We start from the raw sequence: 22,512 nt of genomic DNA, 5'->3' as shown, positions 1-22,512 counted from the left end.
GGAGAATTCTCATTAAGAAAGGAGGTCACATCTCTTATTGGCCAAAAGTTAATAATAAAGCTCACTTAGTAAAATATATATTACGGAAGAGTCTTGTTTCATGCTCTACTCTAATAAGCTATTTAAAGTTTCACTGATTAAATAATGCTTCAAATACATGCTATATTAAAATTTTTGAATTATCCATTTGCCTTAATTATGGGCAAAGTTTCCAAATTAATTAATTCCCTAATAATGAAAGTTCCAATCATTAGTATAAATTAGTGAGCATTTATTCTAATTGGACAAAAAATAAAATAAAAACAAGGTATATTTTGATATAACCGCAATACTGTACCTCGGTTGTCCTATTCACCATCATCTGAAGCAGTGTTGTGTGGGAAAAAGAGGGAAGATATTACACAGTGCAAAATTAAGGAAACATTCAATCTGTTCTCTGCAATTGAATATACCGTTCCAGCATGCCAAAATGCATTCTACAGAAAAAAGACAACTATAACATTATACAATTATATCTTTCTAATTCTGGTTCTATTATTTTTTTACCACAAATAGAAATAGAATGAATAAGCAGATTTCTAAAATGCTGAACCTCACCTTTTAAAGAAAATTATCCTGAGGGTTTTTTTCTGTTTTCTTACTGTACTCAAGAGACAGTCCCCTTTTTTTCTGAAATACCTCTGAAAGTAAATTATCCCTTTTGATGACCAGAAGTAATTTTGCATTATCACCATGGCCTACTTCTTCATCATCTCCCAGGAGGAATCTGGTGGCCGAAGAGTGCCTTTCCACAAATGTATGCAGCTTTTACCTTGGATTGTACGTCAGCGTTGTGATCGTTCTGAAGCAGGAGTGCAGCAGATTTGGTGTCATCTTTCCTAGCTGCAATATGCAGAGCTGGCAGCCTCACTTTCCCTTTGGTGTCATTCTCCAGGAGGACGGCCACTGCTTGGTTGTGTCCCTGCTGGAGCGCCACCGCCAGGGGCGTAAAGCCATCCTGGTGAAACACAAGAAAAAACCTTCCGGCAACTTTTGGAAGCCTGGGATTCACCTCCAAGAAATAGTGCATCTAATTTTCAAATTAATGATTAAGATTGACAAGGAAAATGAAAGGATTAATTATTACTGTGAAGATTAAAGCAAATTATCATCATTTGTTGTACTATGTACTGGCTTCATCAGATTTTTTAAAATACCCATTCTATTTATTTTTTAAAACATCTGCATTTCCTAACAAACCATAATGCACACAGGATGTATTCAAATGTGTTTTGAATGTGAAAATAAAAATTTGAACCAACCCTAAGTAATGCCTGCTTATGGAAAGGAAAATGCGGGATGGGTAGAAATAATGGAGAACAAGTCTGACTGAGAATCAAAGATATGGTAGCCAAGACAGGGAAATAAATTACATGATTAACTATGCAAGTTGCTAAATATCTCACAACAACTGTTAATGGAATGGTCTGTTACCAATTAATTTGGGAAGTTTAGGACATAATATGATCTAAAATTCTTTGGCAAATAAGGCTAATTCATTAAGTTTGCACTTAGTTGAATTGTATATTATTTAAATCATTTAGATATAAAATTGTGCTAAGTAATGTAAAGAAAATCAGTCTTTCAATTCGAAACTTAACAAACAATTAAAAAAATAACAAAGATCATCAAAGTTAGAGGAGCCTTAGATGTAGATGGATAACCACATTAGAAAAATTAGAAGCTATGTTTTCTCTCTAGAAACAAGTATTCAGCAATGGAAAGGTGATGAATAAGTAGAAAAAATATACATATATATTCTAGGCTCTGTTAATGTGAAAACCTCCTTTAATTCACAAAAGCTTGAAAATAAGTCTCAGAGTTAAATGTTTCCATTCACAGAAGAGATGAGGGCAATTGGATATGGTACATCTATTGAATATATTCCAGAGACAGTGGCAATTTATCAGCATCTAACTACTCCATTTGTTTTCAACAGTAATTTTTTAAAAGGTAACTGTAGACTTCGGAGGGAAAATCATTTCCCTCAAATGCATCATATCATATATGCACTACCACAGTAAGAGTTGAATTTTTTTAATTAGAATTGAATTTTAAATAAATACATTACTTAATGGAGTGGAAGAGTAAAGCATGTAGTGCTGTAAGATGAAAGAGAGTAGCCTAAATTTAGAACTTTGTTTGGCACAAATTAAGCCCTCTGTGAAGGAGGAAAGAACAAGCTCATTACCATGCACACATTTAATTTGATTCCCCCCTGAAACACTGGGATAGTTTATATTAAAAGAATGTGAACTTTATTTTTTCTTAGAGACAAGGCATTTGCTGACAGCACAGAACCTAATTAAAAAGTTTTTAGCCTTCAATTTTGGTAACATTCAGGAAGAAGGAAGAAAGCAGAGAATTATAAAAATGGTACTGGACAGACAGAGAACTCCCTTCAGAGAATTTAACTTTGGACCTCCACCACATGGATTTCATTCTAATCTACACTTCATGGGAGAAGGGTAAAGATTTGAAATGATTTTTTTGAAGTACCTTCACTAACTCTATGAAAAGGAAACCTATATTAAAAATCTGTAGCTTCATTTTTCATCATTTATTTACCAATGCTAACTGCTATAATTATGGGAAATTTCAACACTTTAAATATTTCTTTTCAAACATGAGTTTCATTGCCATACTGAATGATCTCATAATTATCTGATTTTTAAAGTGGTCACAGTGTCTTGATTAGTAACTAAGTTTTGCAAATTAGGGCTACTAATGGGTTCAGGCTAAGTGTCTTCTTTAAGTATATTCATACATGTACACACAACCGTAGAAGGTATTTAGCAATATAGCCTAAAAGATCAAATAGTAATCAACCATATAGCCCCGTGAAGATGTTATTCATTCACAGAATGATAGACTAAAAGGGAACATGCAAAGATTTTTCCATTAGTGTATTTCCTGATAACCATTCAGGCCAGTGGTGTGGAATTAATCAACTAAGTTTATACATATCCAGTCAGGGAAAATTAATTTTACTTATTTAAATGATTAAAAAACAAAACAAATATATGTTTGTTTAGAGGCATATATGTGTCTAAACTAGGATTCAAAACCTCATGTGAGTTACTTGCAACAGTCATATTTCTTTGTGGAAATAAGAGACAGTTTTAATTCTCTGAGAATCAGAGTGTAACACAGACTCCACTGATGCAACATACATAAAAGGGTATTTCTGGAAGCAGAGTGAGACGCTACAGAGGTCCAGACTGGAGGAGCCTTGAGAAAGCTGACAATGCTGTCAGGCTGTATTTCCCTAAATCATACACTAGAAAAGTCTATTTGGTGAGTAGAACTCTGTAGTGTAAAGGTTTCTCTAGGTAAATGATTCTGCTTTCAAGGAAATAAAGTAAAACAAATGCATATTTCCATAGTTTGGTACATTTCTCAGAGGTCCTAATGCAGAGATATAGTCTCATACTGTTACCCAAGCTTTGCCTGAGGATATTCACGTGCTACTCATTGACAGAATTAGTGTCTCAGAAAGTCATAAAATCATAATCATAAAAATCACGCTGTACTCATGTGGTAGGAGTGTAAAATCTGTGTGTGCTGAGTAGAGAACGTGAAATCGCTTCATACTAGGCAGTCGTGTTTTCCAGTCATAAACAGGAACTGTGGTCCCATTAATAGTGATGTCTTGGGATTGTTTTTAACTAATGAGAGTAAGCTGTCAGAAAGTTATTGCCAGGCTCCATAAAAAGTTTTCTCTCAAAGGTCCTGGACGTGAATTTAATAGATTATAAATGACCTCTCCCCACAGTGCAGGGTAGAAGGGATTTCATGTTTATTTCACCTAAAGACTTAATTGTCCAGAAAGGAGGCCATATTAGACATTAAAAGTTATCAAGATAGTTTCTGGGTGACAGCCATCTATCTACCAGTCATCTTTCACTCCAGGGCAGGAGTTTTAAAATTTTGTCAGTGGAGCCACAGAACATGAAATAGGAAAACTAAAGCCTGGTTGCTTTTGGGTGAGGAGAGGCATGTTCCAGTGGAGCTCTCTTCCCCTCCTCTCCTGTGTCACCTACTCCCAACCTTCTAGTGGTCCCTGAGGCATTTTCTCCCAGCTCAAAAGCATCCTGAGCGTCACTTAAAAATCACTGTTCCAAACAATCACTGAACTCCCTCCTTAATCTGTTTAGGCAAAAATGAGAAGGAAAATACAAAGCAGGTTCGGCTTATTGGAGAACACACACAGGAAAAGGAAAGTGATGTTGTAAGTTGGCCCATTCCAACCCCTTTTTATGTCTAGATGGCCTGAACGTTTTGAGACTGGATTGATTTTGAACATTCTATTCAGTTGTTGCCATAATCACAGTCACACAACCACATGTCATAATTTGTACTTCATAAAATATGAACAGCTTTCTGATGAAATATTCCTCATGAAATTGTGTGAACATAAATAACTCTGAATTATTGCTAATCATTAAAAAACTTTCCTTTAAGGAATTGTATTAGATCCTAACAAAGATAAAACAGTGATGAAAAGAGATGGATAAAATTTACTATAAATTGATTTTAGAATAGTACAAAGCTCCCAAAAGCTAGAGAATGGCAAATTGATGGAAGCATGATTTCATGTAAGAATAAATTGACATGAATCCCAAATCAAGGCATAAACTCATTGAACTGTGTGCACTGGGTCATTCGTTCATGGCCACTGTTGTAGATTACAAGAGTAACATGAACACTCGTAGGATAAAGGTAATGGAGACCCTTTGCATCTGGATACAAAGAACATGGACATTAAGATCAAAGAATTCAAGTCTTTAGAGTTGACAGTCTTACCTCAGTAGCAGTGCTCTGATTAGCTCCATTTTCCAGCAAATATTTTACAACATCAATGTGGTTCTCTTGGGCAGCCATGTATAAAGGAGTGAAGCCATTCTGAGGACAAACAGTGAAAAAGGTATCTTCAGTCATTTGTAAAGTTTAAACCAGGGAAAAATACAAGACAAAGAAAGAGAATACTGTGAAGCAAAACTTTGAAATGGTGAAACATATAGCATACCTTCACACTGAAGAAGTCATACATGCATTTACCATCAGAAAACTAGACAAATCAAAGTTAACCAATTCCCACCCACAATTTTTGAAAGAATGAGGAGAAAGGGAAGAAATATCCCCCTCATTTCCTGCCTTCATTTCAGCACCAGAGATTCACATTTCTTATCACCCAACACTGTGTTAATACTAAAGATATTTAGTAGCTTAATACCTATATAATTCTATAATATATATCATTCATTATATATAATATCTATATAAAGTAGTATTTATGTAGTATCACCTATATTTATCAATTCATAAACTATTTAAACAGACGACAATTATCTTGAATATATACATTTCAACACCCTTAAAGGTATAAATTATTACTCATATCAGAATAAGCTGAGAGATTGCAAAGCTGATTGAAAATTTTAAAAATCTGTATTTCAATGTTCTGCTTGAGGTAGCATGATTTATACCGAACATCTTTACATTACTTTTTAAAAGCCATTCTGAAATTCTATCATTCGTTAATTCTCATATTCATTTATTCAATTATTTACTAAAAATCCAAGCACTGGTAGCTGGGCCATCACTGGGAAACAATGATAAACAAGACAGACATCTGCCCTCATGGAGTACATACTACGGTAATATGATAACATTATGTAGTCATAGTTTTTTTTTTTAAAGCACTGAAATTTTGTAACATGAGTTTGAAACTAAGTATAAACTGGCAAATTTTCTTTTCATTAGATCCTTTGCAATATATAATACTTCATTAAGGTAAAAACCCACAAAACTTTATTTAAAAAAGAAAACTTGTGAACTAATTCATCAACTCTCAAAACACAGCATTCTCTTAAAATTATGTCAGAGTCTTAAAGACAGTTGATTACTTTAAAAATTCCACACATTAATGAGAATGAGTAAAAACATAGATGAAACTTCAGGTATTTCCAAAAATTTACAAGGAGAGGAAATTTTTTTTCTTTTTTGAAAAATTCTTCTGTATACCTTGTATAAGTGTGGAAACATTATTCAAAATGGTCAAGATAGAGCGAAATACAGAGTATGCAAGTAGAACAGGAAAAGTAATTTTAAATTTGATTACAAAAGAAAATCTGTAGGTTTCAAATGATGGTGGAAACTTTAAAACTAAGAAACATTACAAACGGAATGAACTGACAGTTTTGTAGGATTCAGGAATAACTTGCAAGCTGGAGAGCATATTTTTTAAAACACAGAAAATAGGTGAAATCTTGTGTATTTTAAGAACTGAAGAGGTGGCGGAAGGATGGAATTAGAGATTCAAAGGAAGGGAAAGCCAGTGAGGATGATTAAAAACAATGAGTGGGTGTGGAATGGGGCTCTTTCACGACAAGTAAAAGGCAGGGATGCAAAAAGAACTTTGAACAGAATAAAACAATTTGCTTACATGTTTCCCTCTGACAGAATCTTGTGTGTAGATCAGAAGAAAGGGAAATAGACTGTGGTTACCAGATGAATAGGGGAAAGGAGAGACGTGCCATCCTTAGGCTCTTGTGCTGGGTCCTGAACTTTAGAGAGACCTCTTCTAGCTGATCAGGGCAAGGGATCCAGAGGGCCAAGGGGGCATGCCCATCCTCATCCTGCAGCTCCCCTGCTTCCAGATCACACACCAGACATGAAACCACCCAGAGTTCCTGCCCACACAGCCCCAAGTGTGGTTCCAGTGCTGGCTCAGATTTTTTCCTTGGGTTCATCGTCCCAAGGGTCCACAGGTAGGCATACCCTACAGTAGGCTGAATAACACCCCCAAATATGCCCACATCCTAATTACCGGAACCTGTAAATGTTAACTTAATGGTAAAAGGAACTTTGTAGATGTGATTAAGTTAAAGATCTTGAGATGGGGAGATTATCCTGAATTATCCAGGTAGGCTTGATATAATCACAAAAGGTTTTTATAAGAGGGAGGCAGGAGGTCAGAGAGAAGATACCACACTGCTTCTCACTTACAGCCTCAAGTAGAAACCAGACGTGCCAACACCTTGGTTTTAGCCCTGTAGGACTGCTTTTAGACTTCAGACTTCTAAAATTATACAAGAATAAACTTGTGTTATCTTAAGCCACTGAATTTGTGCTAATTTGTTACAGCAGCAACAGGAGTCTAATACACACTCTTAGAGCTGTTTGTGAGGGAGGGTGGAAGTTAGGAGATGAACAGAGCTTGAATGTGCAGGCTGGGGTGTGTACACCTTTACACATGATGCTCTTGAGGTGCGGATGGGGCAGGGGATGAGGAGAGGAGAGGGGCCAGAGTGCAAAATCAGCCCCAATCCTGCGTGGAACGAACTCCAAGGTTTCTAAGAAGTCTAAATTTAGACCTATCATATTGCTAGAAAGATATATTTATCAAGGTAGGAGGATAGGAGAAACTTATTTGATAGTATATTAGCTTGATATATAGCTTTTAGTTTTAAAAATATACTGTAAGTGGACCTCTTTTGCAGTCTTGTCCTGGGCCCTGCAAGCGTTAATGGTGGGCTAGAGTAATAGAGAAAGAAAAGGGAAAATATAAAAAATAGAGAAACATCAAGGCTGACAACATATAGTATCTGGTGGGGAAAGGGCAGTGACAGACAAATGATCAGTCTCTCGGTTAGAGGGCATCATGAATACCATTTGCTCCTTGTGCCACAACCTCAGCATGCAAGGCCTTCCAGCAGAGTGGGAGGCACGTATAAAGAATGATAAAAATAAAAATGATTTCTTGAACTTCTGCTCTGTGCCATTCACTGTGGGAAATGCTTTGACTCTACTGCTTCAAATTACCATGACCACATGCTCCGGTTTCCCCAGGACGGTCTAAGTTTATGCATAGTTATCTTGGAGTAATTATTAATAGTATCTCAGTTTGGATGATAGATTAAATGGCCCAACATCATCTCTAATCTTTAGAATAGTGCTGTAACATTGGTATTATTATCCCCAGTTGAAATAAGGCAGTTGAGGCTCAAACACTTAGGTAACTTGGCCAAAGTCTCCCAGCTAATAAATGAACTGGAAGTGACAGACAGGAGCCAGTACATGGCCAGCCTTCTTCCCCATAAAGGAGTTGGGATTTGATCACGCGGATGTGTGGTTCGCAGCCTGGCTGTGTTATAGAAACTCCTGTGGAAACTTATAAGAATGCCTAGGGACCACCTTGCCTCTCCTGAATTGTATTCTCCATATATGAAGCCAAAGTACATGCATTTTTTTAAAAAGCTCAATTTAAAAAACTTCCCCAAGGACATTGTTTTAGGAGATGCAGAACAACTGAATGGTTTTGGGCACGGATCACGTAGGCATTTTGGAAAGTTCACTCTGGTGACCACAGATGCCTTGGTTTGGGATGGCAGGATTCAAGAATGGAAGTAAGGGATTAATCAGCTTTTGCAATATTTGCGATAGTGTATTTAAATGATGACGGTAACATGAGCTAAGACAGCACCTTGGCTAGAAGGAGGGGGCGCTATTTACTGTTACTAAACATATGAAGTAAGAAGGCAGTAAAGATTTACTACAGGTCTTAAAGATGTGGGAAATTATCCTTCCTTAACTTACTGATGCAATTTAACAAGAAGTAGTCCACCAGAGAATGTGAAGCACACCTCTGGGTAATTGGGAAAGGGCATGGCAGCACTTTAACACCACTGTAAATTTTATAGGAAAGCTTTTATCTTCCCACATAAATAGGTCAACCACACAGGGTTATCGGCTCCTGTGTCCATGTACCCAAGTGCTTTCCAATATATTATGTCTCCACGTTTTTCTAAAATAGTCTGGCTGCAGGTAGGTATGAAAGTATATGCATTTTCTCCTTTTTGGTATAAAAAAGTCAAAGAGATCCGGAGCCCAGGTTGATACTTGAGGGATGCGTACAAGTACAGCATTATTTGTTGTTAGGGTAATTCCAGGGCGACCAATAGATGCCTCTACCAACTGGTGATTAAATATTTTGAACATTATCCCTCTCCATGGCAAATTATTAGTTATTTGCCATTCATTTATATTTATTCACTAAAACTGTGTTTGGTGACTCTTCGCTGCTAGGCACTGTGCTCAGCTTTGGTGATTCAGAGATGAAAGCTCCCTGTTTATTAGGAGCTCACTGCCCAGGGGCTGAGATGGGCAAGTAACCAAACTACAGTACTACAGATCAGTGAACACATATATAGTTAGTTTCTTTTAAAAAAAAAGTTATGTGTTGGGTATAAGGAGAACATAAAAGGACACGGAGCTCAACTGGATAAAAAATTACATCTGGGGCTTCCCTGGTGGCGCGGTGGTTGAGAATCCGCCTGCCAATGCAGGGGACACAGGTTCGAGCCCTGGTCTGGGAAGATCCCACATGCCGCGGAGCAACTAGGCCCGTGAGCCACAACTACTGAGCCTGCGCGTCTGGAGCCTGTGCTCCGCAACAAGAGAGGCCGCGATAGTGAGAGGCCCGCGCACCGCGATGAAGAGTGGCCCCCACTCGCCGCAACTAGAGAAAGCCCTCGCACAGAAACGAAGACCCAACGCAGCCAAAAATAAATAAATAAATAAACCCAAAGTTAAAAAAAAAAAAATTACATCTGAAGGAAACACTGGGAGGGATACTTGGAAGACCCTGGGAGTGATTTGGTTTGAGCTAAGATATGAAGACACTGAATTTAGGCACAGAGGCAGGAAAGGTATTTCAAATAGAGGAAACCCCATGAGAAGAGAAAACCCTGACCACATAGGGATCTTCGGAAAATTCACTGTGACTAGTGGGGTGAGGAGGCTGAGACAGGCAGGGATCAGACCCCACCCGTCACACTGAGGCACCTGAATTTTATTCTGAACACTTGGGAGTCACTGAAGGGTGTTAAGCAGGGGCTTGACATGGTCACATTTGCATTTTAAAGAGATCAATTTGCCAGAGAGGGGAGGATGAATTAGAAAATGGCCAGAGAATAGTCTGGAGGAGTAGAAAGAACGTTTTTGTAATAATTCAGATGAGAAGTGAGGATTAGAAACATTAAAACGGTTTTGAGATTTTGAAATGTCATTTAGTATTCATGTATTTATATTCCACTTAAAGATTAGAAGTGGTTTCAGTCAGCATGAGTTATTAGTTATTGATAACATTTCTCAGTTTTATTAAAAAGTTAAAATACTTTTCTTCGAATCCAGAAATTGTATCATATTTTAGAGAATTCAAACACTTATAATATTACCAAAAATGTTGTTCCTATTTTCATTAGTGATATATGAACCAGTAATCAGGTTTTAGCCACTGGAGAAAAAAAATTTTTTTTTTTTGATAATTGGATTATCTGGGAAAATTGAATGAACATGAGCTGATAATCTTCCTATCAAATGTTAGATTTATTGCAGTTTGGGGGAACATTTTAATGCAATAAACCTATTGATATCTGTACGTCATTTCAAAGAAATTATATAAGAGACAAATAATGTCAGTATGAAAAGTAATAAATGGTTTAGAATCAATGTTTTGGATAAGGATCAAAACTCTAAGAAGTATCAATATTACCTATTTTTACAGAATCTTAACTTTTCAGACATAATTTTGCCAGAACATATAACCTTATTCTTCTATTACACAAATTAAGATTCATTAGTTGGATGACTTGGAATGATCATACAAAATCACTTTTATCTTAACATAAAGGTCAATGTTCAAACGTATGGACACCAAGGGGGGAAAGTGGCGGGGGTGGTGGTGGGATGAACTGGGAGATTGGGATTGACATGTATACACTAATATGTATAAAATAGATAACTAATAAGAACCTGCTGTATAAAAAAATTAATTAAATAAAATTCAAAAATTCAAAAAAAAGTCAATGTTACTGTTCAATTCAAAAAGTCTCTTTTTAAAAAATGAGATACAATTAACATGTTATATTAGTTTCAGGTGTATAACATAATGATTTATTGTTTGTACATATTGAGAAGTGATGTCCACAGTAAGTCTAGCTATCATCTATCACCATAAATAATTTTTCTTGTAATGGGGACTTCAAAAAAAGGTCTTTTTTTATAGCACCAAATTTGTTCTGAAGTTTTTCACCTTGACACCGGACTAGGTGCCAAGTAACAAATATGGACATAATACTGTTCCTGCCCTCAAGAGCAGAAAATATAACAGATTCACCGACTACACGTATATGGAACCATAGCGCAAGACATACTATAACTGCCAAAAGAGAAGCACGAATAAAATGCTGTCAGAGCACTAAAGAGTTAGCAATTGATACCATGAAGAAAGGCATCTCAGGCCCAAGCACACAGACCTGAGAGGAAATTAGGAGGCCTTAATGAAATCAAGACGGTAGATCTAAAGAAAAGAAAATGTCCTTTGCCGTATTTTTCTATTCTTCTTTCATTCTCCCTCTCAAGAAATGTGGTGTTTGTGTGAAAAGTCAGAGTGTATTTGCTGCAGGCATATATTTCACTTGGGGAATTCTGTTCTGTAAGCACAATACTGAGTCTAATGAATTAAAAAAAGAACTTCAAGTAAATTTACCAAACATGAGTAAAATCTAATGCAAGAATGCATCTTGAAAGGAATTCTTACAGGTCTAAAAATTTTTTTTTAAATTTCAAAGATCTCTAATTCATGCCTAACATATTACCACCCAGCTAAAGATATACTTTAGGTAATTTCATAGATCGAGTGTAAGCTTAAAGAGTAGAAACTGATTATAGAAACTTCAAATGGTATATAAATTAATTTCTCTGTAACTGCTCACTGTTATTTTTTTTTTTTTTTTTTTTATCTATTTATTCGTTTATTTTTGGCTGTGTTGGGTCTTCGTTTCTGTGCGAGGGCTTTCTCTAGTCGCGGCAAGCGGGGGCCACTCTTCATCGCGGTGCGCGGGCCTCTCACTGTCGCGGCCTCTCTTGTTGCGGAGCACAGGCTCCAGACGCGCAGGCTCAGTAGTTGTGACTCACGGGCTTAGTTGCTCCGCGGCATGTGGGATCCTCCCAGACCAGGGCTCGAACCCGTGTCCCCTGCATTGGCAGGCAGATTCTCAACCGCTGCGCCACCAGGGAAGCCCTCTCACTGTTATTTTACTTGTTCTTACTTTCAGTTCTATGCTGCTAAAATTATTAAGTATATTTCAATGATTAAAAGAAATTGCCCTATTTTTCTAGATGAAAATGTTATAGCTAAAAGGAGCCTCATCCTTTTACAGTTGAGGAAATTTTAACCCAGAGATTGAGTGAACTTCCAAGGGGACTGGGCAGTAACAGAGGTTAAGGAGGGAACAGGAGGTTAGTAGGAAGTAAATGGACACAGCAGAGGCAAAGATGCTTGGAAACTTTTGCCCTTTTCTTTTCATCTTTCAGGCATTGACACAAGTGTCACCTTCTCTGGGAGGCCTTGTTCAGTGCCCATAACAATCTTAGCACATAGTAGGTGTTCAATAAATATTCGTTAAATGGATGAATAAATAAAGTGGAATAGGATCCAAGTTTCTTTCTACATCTGGGTGGTTTTAAAATATGGCTACAGATTCTTTTCCCATAAAGGTTATTATAGAATACTGAGTAGAGTTCCCTGTGCTATAAAGTAGGTCCTTGTTGGTTATCTATTTTATATATAGTAGTGTGTATATGTTAATCCCAAAAAAGAATAGACATGTGTATATGTACATGTATAACTGAGTCACTTTGCTGTACACCTGAAACTAACATAACATTGTAAATCAACTATACTCCAATATAAAATGAAAATTTAAAAAAGAGCAATGCATATGTCTAAAAGCTCAAAACCTAAGTATAAATTATGAAGAGGATTCTGGAAAAGAATTGTGTCATTGGTAAAATGGCATCTTAAAAAATCAAAAAATAAATAAAAATTAAAAATTCACACACAAAAATATATGGCTGCAAATTCTTTGACACTCCTCCCTTCAAAAGTGGAACCTAACTCTATTTACCCCGAGTGTGGACCAACTTAGTAATTCACTTCTAATGCATTGATTATGGTGGAATCGATGATGTGTGACTCCCGAGGCTAGGGTTCAAAGTCACTGTCCTATTACTAGGTTTCTCTTGGGTGACTTGCTCTGGAGGAAATGAGCTGCCATGCCATATTAACATTCAAGCAGCCTGTGGAGAGACTCACATGAGCAGGAACTGAGACTTCCCACCAACAGTTAGTAACGACTTGCCAACCATGTGAAAAAAACTACATTGGGAGTGAATTCTCCAGCCCCAGGAAAGCCTTCAGATGGCTTTAGCTCTGGTCAACATCTTCACTAAAGATTCATAAGAGACTCTGAGCCATAATTTCACAGCTAAGCTACTACTGAATTCCTGATCCACAGAAGCTATGATGATAATATATGTTTATTGCTGTTTTAAGCCACTAAGTTTGGGATAATTTGTTACACAGCAATAACTAACACAATGTCTAACAAGGTCATACATGATCTGGCCACAGCCTACCTTGCCGACCACATCTCTTACCACTCTTACTCTATTCTACTTCCTTTCTGTTTATGAAAGACATTCAGATCCTAGACAGTTTTGTTTTTTTTTTCAAATTTTCTAGTCATATAACTCTCTTCAAATGCTATCTAACCTAAAAACTCTGAAAATAAACTATTAAACACTGCTGCTCTGTTTGATGTTGAATGAGTTATAACTTTCAGCAATGTCTTCCTTATTCCCAAACTACCAGGACAATCGTTTGTAAACTGTGCTGTGTTCCAAGGAGGTATATCAGGGATCCTTCTAGTAGAATGGTGAGTTTTAGGAGCTATCACTGTTTGAAAACACAAAGACAGAGTAGCCTAACATGGTAGTCATGTGTTACCTTTCTTTTAGTTTTTTGCAATTAAAAATGATATAGCCTTTCCATTAATAAGAAGGAATGAGTAAAGTAGGTAGCTTGTGTATATTTGCTTAGATGGAGCAATCTATATCTAAGAGAGTCTGAAAACTGAAGCTTTAAATATTTATAATACCCTTAATTCCCTGTGCCATTTGGCAGTTAATAAGAACATTGCATATACTCTCCACATCTACTGGAAAACTCATCAACACATTACACAATCAATCCCAACAGTAGAAAATGGGAATGGTTATAGATAGCTCTGGGTTTAAACTTAGCAAAAGTAGAATTCCCCTTTTGATGAAACCTTCTTGTCTTTTGCAGGAAGGTCACTGTTAAGATTTAGATTTTTTCACAAAGCAGAATTCTTCAGCAGCCTTAGCTACGAAATGGTAGGAGGCTTTTTGTCACACACCAGTTAACACTGGTTGGGAATTACTATTCTAGTTTCTATTCCAAATACTATGTACCATCTTCTTCTTTTGAATTAGCATTATGAGAGAGAAGTTTGGGAAGCATCCCAAAGTTATCACACAGCTTTAAGGTCAGGATAATTCAAATTATTTCCCTAAATATACCATAAATGCACAGCTGCAAAGGATGTAAAAAAACCAATGGGTACTAATTGTAGTCACAAAAATAAAGACTACTTTTTGTACTTTGCGGGTGTGCTCAGGGCAAAAGAACAAAAGATACGATTATACGCTTGCTTGGTAGTTAAGAAGGCATTTTATTAATTAAAATGTCATACAAATTTTCTCAGATAATCAGAACATGACAATTCTTTACCAGGGTTGGGATATTATAAGTTATTTTAACCATCTTCTCTTCAAAGGTCCTCTTTAAAGGATTATAGCTAAACTATTAGATGACATTAAAATGATTAATGTACTAAATCTTTCTAGGAAGGTTAAACTTTATGGAGTGTTTACTATGTCATCGTGTTTTATCCCCACCGCTATGCTATTAGGGCCATTTAAGACTACAGCTCATAGTCGTTCATCCAAGGGCACACCCACAAGGGGTGTGATCAGGGTCTGAACACTGAAGGACTCCAAACACAGTACTCTTTCCACTCCCCTCAGCTGTCCCCTTCAACCGGGATCAGATTACCTCAGAGAACAAACACACTTTTCTCCAGTAATTGGACAATTAGCCTTTTCTTAAGCTCTTCACTAGAAATGACAGTATTGGAAATGCCATGACTTGCTTAATGAAGAATGTCCAAGTGCCCTCTTAGGTATAAGAATTCTTCCAGTCTTTATTTCTAGTGATTAAGAAATTTGGGCTGGTGGTAGTGAGGAGAGAAAACTACACACATTATATTTGTTATTTAATCCTAACAGCCCAGTGAAATAAGTAATATATCTCTATATGACTTAAGGAAATTAACACTCACAGGGATTAGGAAGCATTCCTAAAGTTTCACACCACTTACAACGTGGAGCTGGGATTTGAATCCACGTATAACTAATTCTAGAGCTCATGTTCTTTCTACTACACTATCCTGTCATGTGTTTTAGCAGCAAATTTGACAGACAGTATTTTATCATGTCTGGGTATTGCCAGCAATCAGAAACACCACCGAAAATACTGTATTCCCATAATCACCGCTTTCACCTCCTCATGGATAAATTACCAAGAAAACGTGTGAACTATTTTACATATTTCAAGTCACTCACTCCAGTGCACCCTATACAACAACCTGAACTAAGCTTCCTGAAACTATTTTCAACACTTTCCTGAATTGATTGTCATCTTACTGACCATAATTAAATATCAGTTTTTCACAAGCCATGGCTAAAGATGAAGACATTTTATACCTTAGCTCCATTGTCATATTAAGAACAAACCTTCAATGGACATTCTGATGTTGTTCCAGACTAGCCTGTCTCACCAATATTTCTACACTCACCAAGCTCAATTGTACCTCCCACCACTGTTGTAACTAATCTTCCCATGTGGAAAGTCTTCTGTTTCAATTTCCCCTCCAGACCTTTCAGTGATGGGTTAAGGTCCTCTGAGAATTTTTCATTAATAGAATTTGGCCAATTTCAACCTTCTTCTCTAGAATATAGTCTAGAGAGGAAGGCTGAAATCATCTACCATCTTCTGTTGTTTGCTTTTGTTTCTGGTGTACTTGTCCTGACTTTGCAGGTAGCCTATGTACTTTTAAAAGCAGCTTCCTGCCTAACACTTGTTTAGAACCCTCCACAGCAATGAGAACTCTGCTGAGTACACAGTAAGCACCCAATAAACAGCTTCTGACTAACAGTTTACCCTCAATTCCTGACAATGGTGAATAACTTAGGTTTATGCTTCTCTCCTTTATTTGTTTAAAATTTAAATTTAACAGGTGACTTTCCACCAGCTCATTCTACGAAGGACATGAGGTGGCTGGTGATGTTCTCTTCATTCTCACATAAACTCCAAAATGCTGAAAACATTTATCTCCGTGTTTTACTTTACAAAAATGAATAAATACCTCATTACATTGTTAAGCCATTACTGAATAACTATATAGTTAATCTCCTTGGATTTGTAAACAAAAAATGAGAGGCAAATGAATTTTTAAATAAACATAGCGAAAGCAAATGAATTTTAAAAGAAAGTAAATGAAATTTTAAAATTGAAGGAAGCAGATGAATTTTTTTTTTATTCAGAGTCCAAAAAAAAAAAAAACCAAATAAACAGATGTAGTATACAACTAATATAATCTATAATGAATTTTTTAAATGGAGTGTCCAAGATATAGTAATAGGTATTGGTTGATGCCTACCCAGGATCCCTCCTCTTTTTTTGAAAGCATCCTGGTTTTTCCTTAGAGTATGTCTTTCCTCACATAGTTCATGTAATTCCAGCAAAGCTGAACTTCTCATCTTCCAGCTCCAGGAAGAGCATCCGATGACTTAAGCCAATCAACACATTCGATTCTCTTAGATACAATGAGTGGTTCAAGTTTGGCCAAGAGATTTAAGATGGTCTAATCAGTCAAACTCAGGATTCTCTTGTCGAAAGCTGGGACAAAGTTCCCTTATTTTAACAACAAGAAAATGTCTGGCTCTAATCTTAGGTCCACAGAAAGAATAAAAATGACAACAGCATCTAACATAGAGCACTTGCTATGTGTCACGGTTTGTGCTGTATACTTCGATCCTCACAACAGCCCTACATTTTATGTACTATAATTACTCCTGTTTTACAGATGAGTAAATCCAGACACAGATATGATAAGTAACTTGCCCCAAATCACAAGGGTAGGAGGTGGGTGATGGGGGCAGGATTCGGGATTCCAGATTGTCTGACCCCAGAGATGTTGCTCTTAACCACTGCTAAACTGAAGCCTGTCTAAGTTTAAATCAACTGCTTATTACACTGGTCTTGATTGGTTCTCATTCTAGTTCTTACAAACCTGCTATTTTTCACTCACTGTACATTAAGAATCCACAGTCCTCTGGACAATTACTATAAATTTTTCAAAATTTTGGCCATATATCCCAAATTTTCTTTATCACCTCACTTTCTCCAATCTGAAAAATTTCCTTAAAACCTAGACCCTCTTCCACTTCTCCCTGGCTTCACTGCTTTGGCAGTCTCATTCAAGTCCATTGCTTCAATAACCACTTCTGTCAGATGACCCATAAATGTCTTCATTTCATTCCAGAATTCTCCTCTGAGCTCTAGACTTGCAGCTCAGACTTACCATTAAAACCTCCTCTTGGATGTCTAACAAGCACTTAAAATACAACTCATGCTCTCTACCCTCCTTCCCACCCAAAACAAAAACAAAACCTTGTCCTTATCCCGTGTTCTCTATATCAATGGACTGCATCACCACCCATACTGACAGAGGAGAAATCCCAAAGTCATCCTTGTACCATCCTCTTCCTCACCTCCCTTCTGCCATCATCACCAAGTGCTCTGAAAGAGGTCCTAATCTCTCTCAAAGCAGTTCCCTTCCTCCATCACCCAAACCAGCAGCAAGCACTCCACTCTAACTAATATCACCGACTGTCTAGAGTCAACCTCTGTAGCAGTCTCCAAATACTTTGCTTTGCATCTGTCCTGGCCTCCCTCCAAGCTGTTCTCCGAAATGCAGCAGGTGAGCTTTTCAAAATCCAAATCTTGTCTTGCTCTACCCGCCACCTCCATCTCATACTGGGCTTAGGATAAACATCTTAAAACGAAATCCTTAATATGGCTCACAAGGTCCCATAGGATCTGACTTTCTCTCTCAGCCCTCATATATACCACATTTCCCACTAATGTTTCAACTCCCAGATTTCTTTTAGGCTCTTGCACGTACTATATCATTTTCCCATAGCACACTTTATCACCTCTTACCCCTCGTTTTCATATCAATCCTTTCTTTAAGAGAACAGGTCACTGGAGGTCATTATGCTAAATGAAATGTCAGACAGAGAAACACAAGCATCACGTGGTGTCACTCACATGTGGAATCTAAAAAAACAAAAGCCAGACTCATAGAAACAGTGCATAGAAAAGTAGTTGCCAGGGGCTGGGGGTTGAGACAAATAGAGGTTGGTAAAGTGTATGAACTTTCAGTTATAAGATCAATAAAGTTTGAGGATCTAATGTATAACATGGTGGCTATAGCTGATAACACTTGTATAACTGAAATTTGCTAAGAGAGTAGAACTTAAATGTTAAGAAAGAAAGAAAGAAAGAAAGAAAGAAAGAAAGAAAGAAAGAAAGAAAGAAAGAAAGAAAGGAAGGAAGGAAGGAAGGAAGGAAGGAAAGAAGGAAGGAAGAAAGAAAGAAAGAAAGAAAGAAAGAAAGAAAGAAAGAAAGAAAGAAAGAAAGAAAGAAAGAAAGAAAGAAAGAAAAGAAAGGAGGGAAGGAAGGAAGGAAAGACGTGAGGTGATAGATTGTTAATTAACTCAATGGGGGGGAATCCTTTCACAAAGGATATGTATGTCAAATCATCACATTGTACACTTCAACTATCTCACAATTTTACTTGTCAATTATACCTCAATAAATTTGGGGAAAAATTTTTTTAAATTATCTATGAGTTTTAAAAAAAGAGAGCAGTTTAGTCATCACTTCCTCAGACTCCACCACCCCCACCTATTAGAGAGCACACATTAAATTCCCAAATACCTGCTGAGTGAGTGAGGGAAGGAGGGAGGGAATGAATGACTACTTCCAACAATTTTCTATTGGGAAGTTTTATTTAGTGTCATATTTTTCCAATTTTGCTTTGTTTTGTGGTCTTTGCCTTAAAGGATGATTGTTTTGAGGTCTTCCTGATTGTTTCACCTATGTCTTGGTTGCTGTGGAATGAACACGTTAAGCTGTGAGATCTGGAGTAAGAGGTAGACTGCTACAGTGCTCTTCTAACTGTTTGCTGCCGGAGTAGCTTATCCTCCATATTAACTCAGAAGGAGAGAGAAAGAATGGTCTTCTGTATGAAATTTGAACTCCATATTTATTAACAGAAATTTGGAGCTATCTTTGCCATTTTACTCTTCTCCCTACAAGTCTTCCCTTACTACAAATTTATTTCCTTTAAAATGCAGTAATATTGGACTTGGATAGGCTTGTGAAGGGATAAATAAATGGGACATGTACCAAAGAAATAGATTTGATGATGCTTATGCCTTAATTCAATCAATTTCAGGAAAAAATGCCAATTAATATTCAGTCTTTCCACCTCACCTGTCCCCAGATAAATCTGCATAAAGACAAAATATGTGTATTAATTTTATTTCAAAATTTTAAATTTGCTTTATTTTACTGTGGGTGAAAAACATCATGTCTTTTCAGATATGTGTGTATTTAGCAGACTAGTAATTTTAATTCTACTGGGATCTGAGATAATAATTCCATTCAAAGCAAATTTTTAAAGATATCAATTCTCATCATTTCTCTAAGCATATTGGAGGATGGAGAACTGGAGAAAGCATATTTCCTTTATTTAATTTGGAAAGCTGAGGAATGCAGATGCTCTTGCAAACTTGTAATCACCCAATAAACTGATTTTCAGAGTCAAAAAGACAACAAAAACATCCTGACTTCTCTCGTATCTCTGGTCAAATGCAAGTACATGCCATCATCTTAACTTTGGAGAATTTGTATTACAATAGTAACTTTCCCAATTAAAAAACCAAGAGCCTTATTAAAAAAGAACCATATGTATATGTTTGGAAAAAAAGCTGAAAACAAAACCTTTTTTGGAATCTGTGATCATGAATCCCATTTTATACTGTGCGTGTGTGTGTGTGTGTGTGTGTGTGCGTTGACAGAATGGAATGTTCCATTATGAGTTTTTATTTTGAGAGGCAAGGATGGCTCTATGGCCATATGGAAGTGATTCAGTGTAGTGGGCATGCTGGCCAACTGTGTAGGCTTTCTTCCTCTTCACAGCCCAATTCAAATTGTGTTTGACAATGGGTGAGTGCCAATGAAGAAAAAGCTATTGGAAGCTACACCTGAAAAGACATTTATCATTGCATATAATGGGTGTATGCACCCCTAAAATTATGGGGGTGTAATCAATGGTCATGTAATCTTGCAACTGGCATTACTGGTCATAATCTGAACATCTGAAAGCTAATAAAATAACAGCCTAATCATGTTTGTGTTACAAATAGGAAAGTCTTCTTCTGGAATAAAATTTCCAGGATTAAATGAACACAGAGTAGAGAGCATAAAATAGGCAAAAGGATTCAAGAAAAATAGAAGTAAATTCAGTAAAATATGGTATCAAGAATACCAAATCAGAATATCTTATTTGGACTCACTTACCATCAAAATAAAATAAAAACAAAAATATAGTGTTCCTGAAATCCTCGTAAAAGGACTGAAAACATAAGAAATTCCAAGAAAAAGTAGAACATTGTAGACATAGAGAAGAAAAATGAATCAAAACAATCACAAACCACATTTCAGAAAGTATAGTCTTCCCTGTGTTAAAAATCGTTTGGTAAGAGAACACTCTAAGAAAATGGATGGCTGAGTGTCACAGTGCTAATGAATCCCTTTACTTGCTAGTTGTCTAGCTTCTGTGAAATGCTTTTAGTATTCCCAGCATCTGAGTGGACAGACCAGGAGAGAATGGATGGCAGTTAAGCCATAGACCTGGCTCTTGTGGGATGTAAGTAGGGTCTTGGACCTCCTTAGAGGAGACAGAAGGTGTAGAGACAGCTTAATGGGAAACAGTGCTGAGGATTTTGGGAAGGGAGAGGTCCATGCCATTTGGGTTTGTGGCTCCATTGCTAATTTGTTATAAGACCTTGGTTTTCTTATTTGTGCCTCAATTTTCCCCATATCCAAAATGAGAATAATCACTGCTGATTCACATCACTATAAAGATAAAATGAGATTAAAGAACACATAAAAACACTCTATAAAATTAAGAGTCTAAGTGCAAGGTATTACAATTGGGTTGTATTTCTTTGGCATCCGGAATCTATTCCAAGCAACCCTCAGCTCCCTGGATGTATACTTCTAAAACAGTCTCATGAGAGCTTCTAGCCCAGCCTTTCTTCTAATGAAATCACATTTTCCTCTCTCTCTATAACTGTCAGAGAACTCAAACATCATAGGATCCACTGAATAAGGTAAAAGAGAGAGAGCTACAGCTGACCGCAAGTTCTATGCCCCCCACGCTCCACAGTTTCACTTAGCTGTATGGAGATATCACCTATTCTAGGACTCAGTTTGCTTTTTAAGCTGTGGTAAAATATAAATAACATACACCAGTTTTCTTTGTAAAATCAAAAACCAAATACCTATTTTTAAGTCACTTTGTTCTATTTCAGTGGTTGTTGTGATTTTAATAATTTTATATACGGACACTATAATAAAGATCTAAAAACAATACTCTCATATATGAGGAACAAGAAGTCACATTTTGGTAGAGAAGATTAAAGAGGGGCGATTTCTCAGGCCAGATTTCCTTGGAAGCAACAGCACTTGGTTCATGCTTTGAACATTTTGCAGAGATACAGCGTTTACAGTTCACAAAAAGTACCAAGTAAAAAATTTTCACCTTAAACCTTTTGCATGGATTCTACTTCAGGAGAATCAGCTTACTTGGACCTTAATAGGGTTTGGGCCAAAAGAAAGAGGAATTTAAAAAATTATTCTCTGGGGTCTGTAGTGAAGGTAGAACTGTTACGGGAACTATGAGAAGCAGTTTTGCCTGGAGAAGAAAATTATGAGCAGGTAAATGAACCATCTTTGTCTCAGTCTGTCATCAATACTGACAGAGTCAATGAAGATCAAAAGAGATAATGCACACAATGCACCAGAGACAGTGCCTGGCAGCCAATAATATTATTTGTACTATTATTAATATTAACATCTACTGTTAGGAATGAGTGGAATACACACCAAAGCTAATTCTTATACGTGAAGAGGATACATGCATATGTTTAGCCTCCAGTTGTAAATAAGCAAGGCATTGTGCCAAATCCTAAAACTACAAAGTACGAGAAAAATTATCTGCTCCCAAGAAGTTTACCACCTTGCAGAAACTGTAACTATACATTTAAAAAATAAACCTGAGATGGGCAAATATCAACAGGCAAAAAAGGCTACAAGAATTTAGAGAAACTCATCACTCTGAGAAT

At 36.8% G+C, this 22,512-nt stretch overlaps 1 protein-coding gene across 32 annotated transcripts in view; it reads right to left on the bottom strand.

Moving 5' to 3' along the window:
• ANK2 (ankyrin 2) overlaps positions 1–22,512 on the bottom strand; it is a 689,779-nt gene that overhangs the window by 154,116 nt on the left and 513,151 nt on the right. For 16 of the 32 annotated variants that reach the window (XM_082462697.1, XM_082462713.1, XM_082462715.1 and 13 more), the window contains exons 5-7: positions 4,846–4,944; positions 812–997; positions 338–361 (exon numbers count right to left, since the gene is read on the bottom strand). In XM_082462697.1, coding sequence (XP_082318823.1) covers positions 338–361; positions 812–997; positions 4,846–4,944 — 309 coding nt within the window. The remainder of the gene's footprint in view (positions 1–337; positions 362–811; positions 998–4,845; positions 4,945–22,512) is intronic. The other 16 variants (XM_082462711.1, XM_082462716.1, XM_082462717.1 and 13 more) reach the window with 1 other exon arrangement.

This window comes from Balaenoptera physalus (assembly GCF_965194825.1).
Source record: "Balaenoptera physalus genome assembly, chromosome: 5".
NCBI classification, from domain to species: Eukaryota; Metazoa; Chordata; class Mammalia; order Artiodactyla; family Balaenopteridae; genus Balaenoptera; species Balaenoptera physalus.
This window is presented reverse-complemented; position numbering and strand designations above follow the sequence as displayed.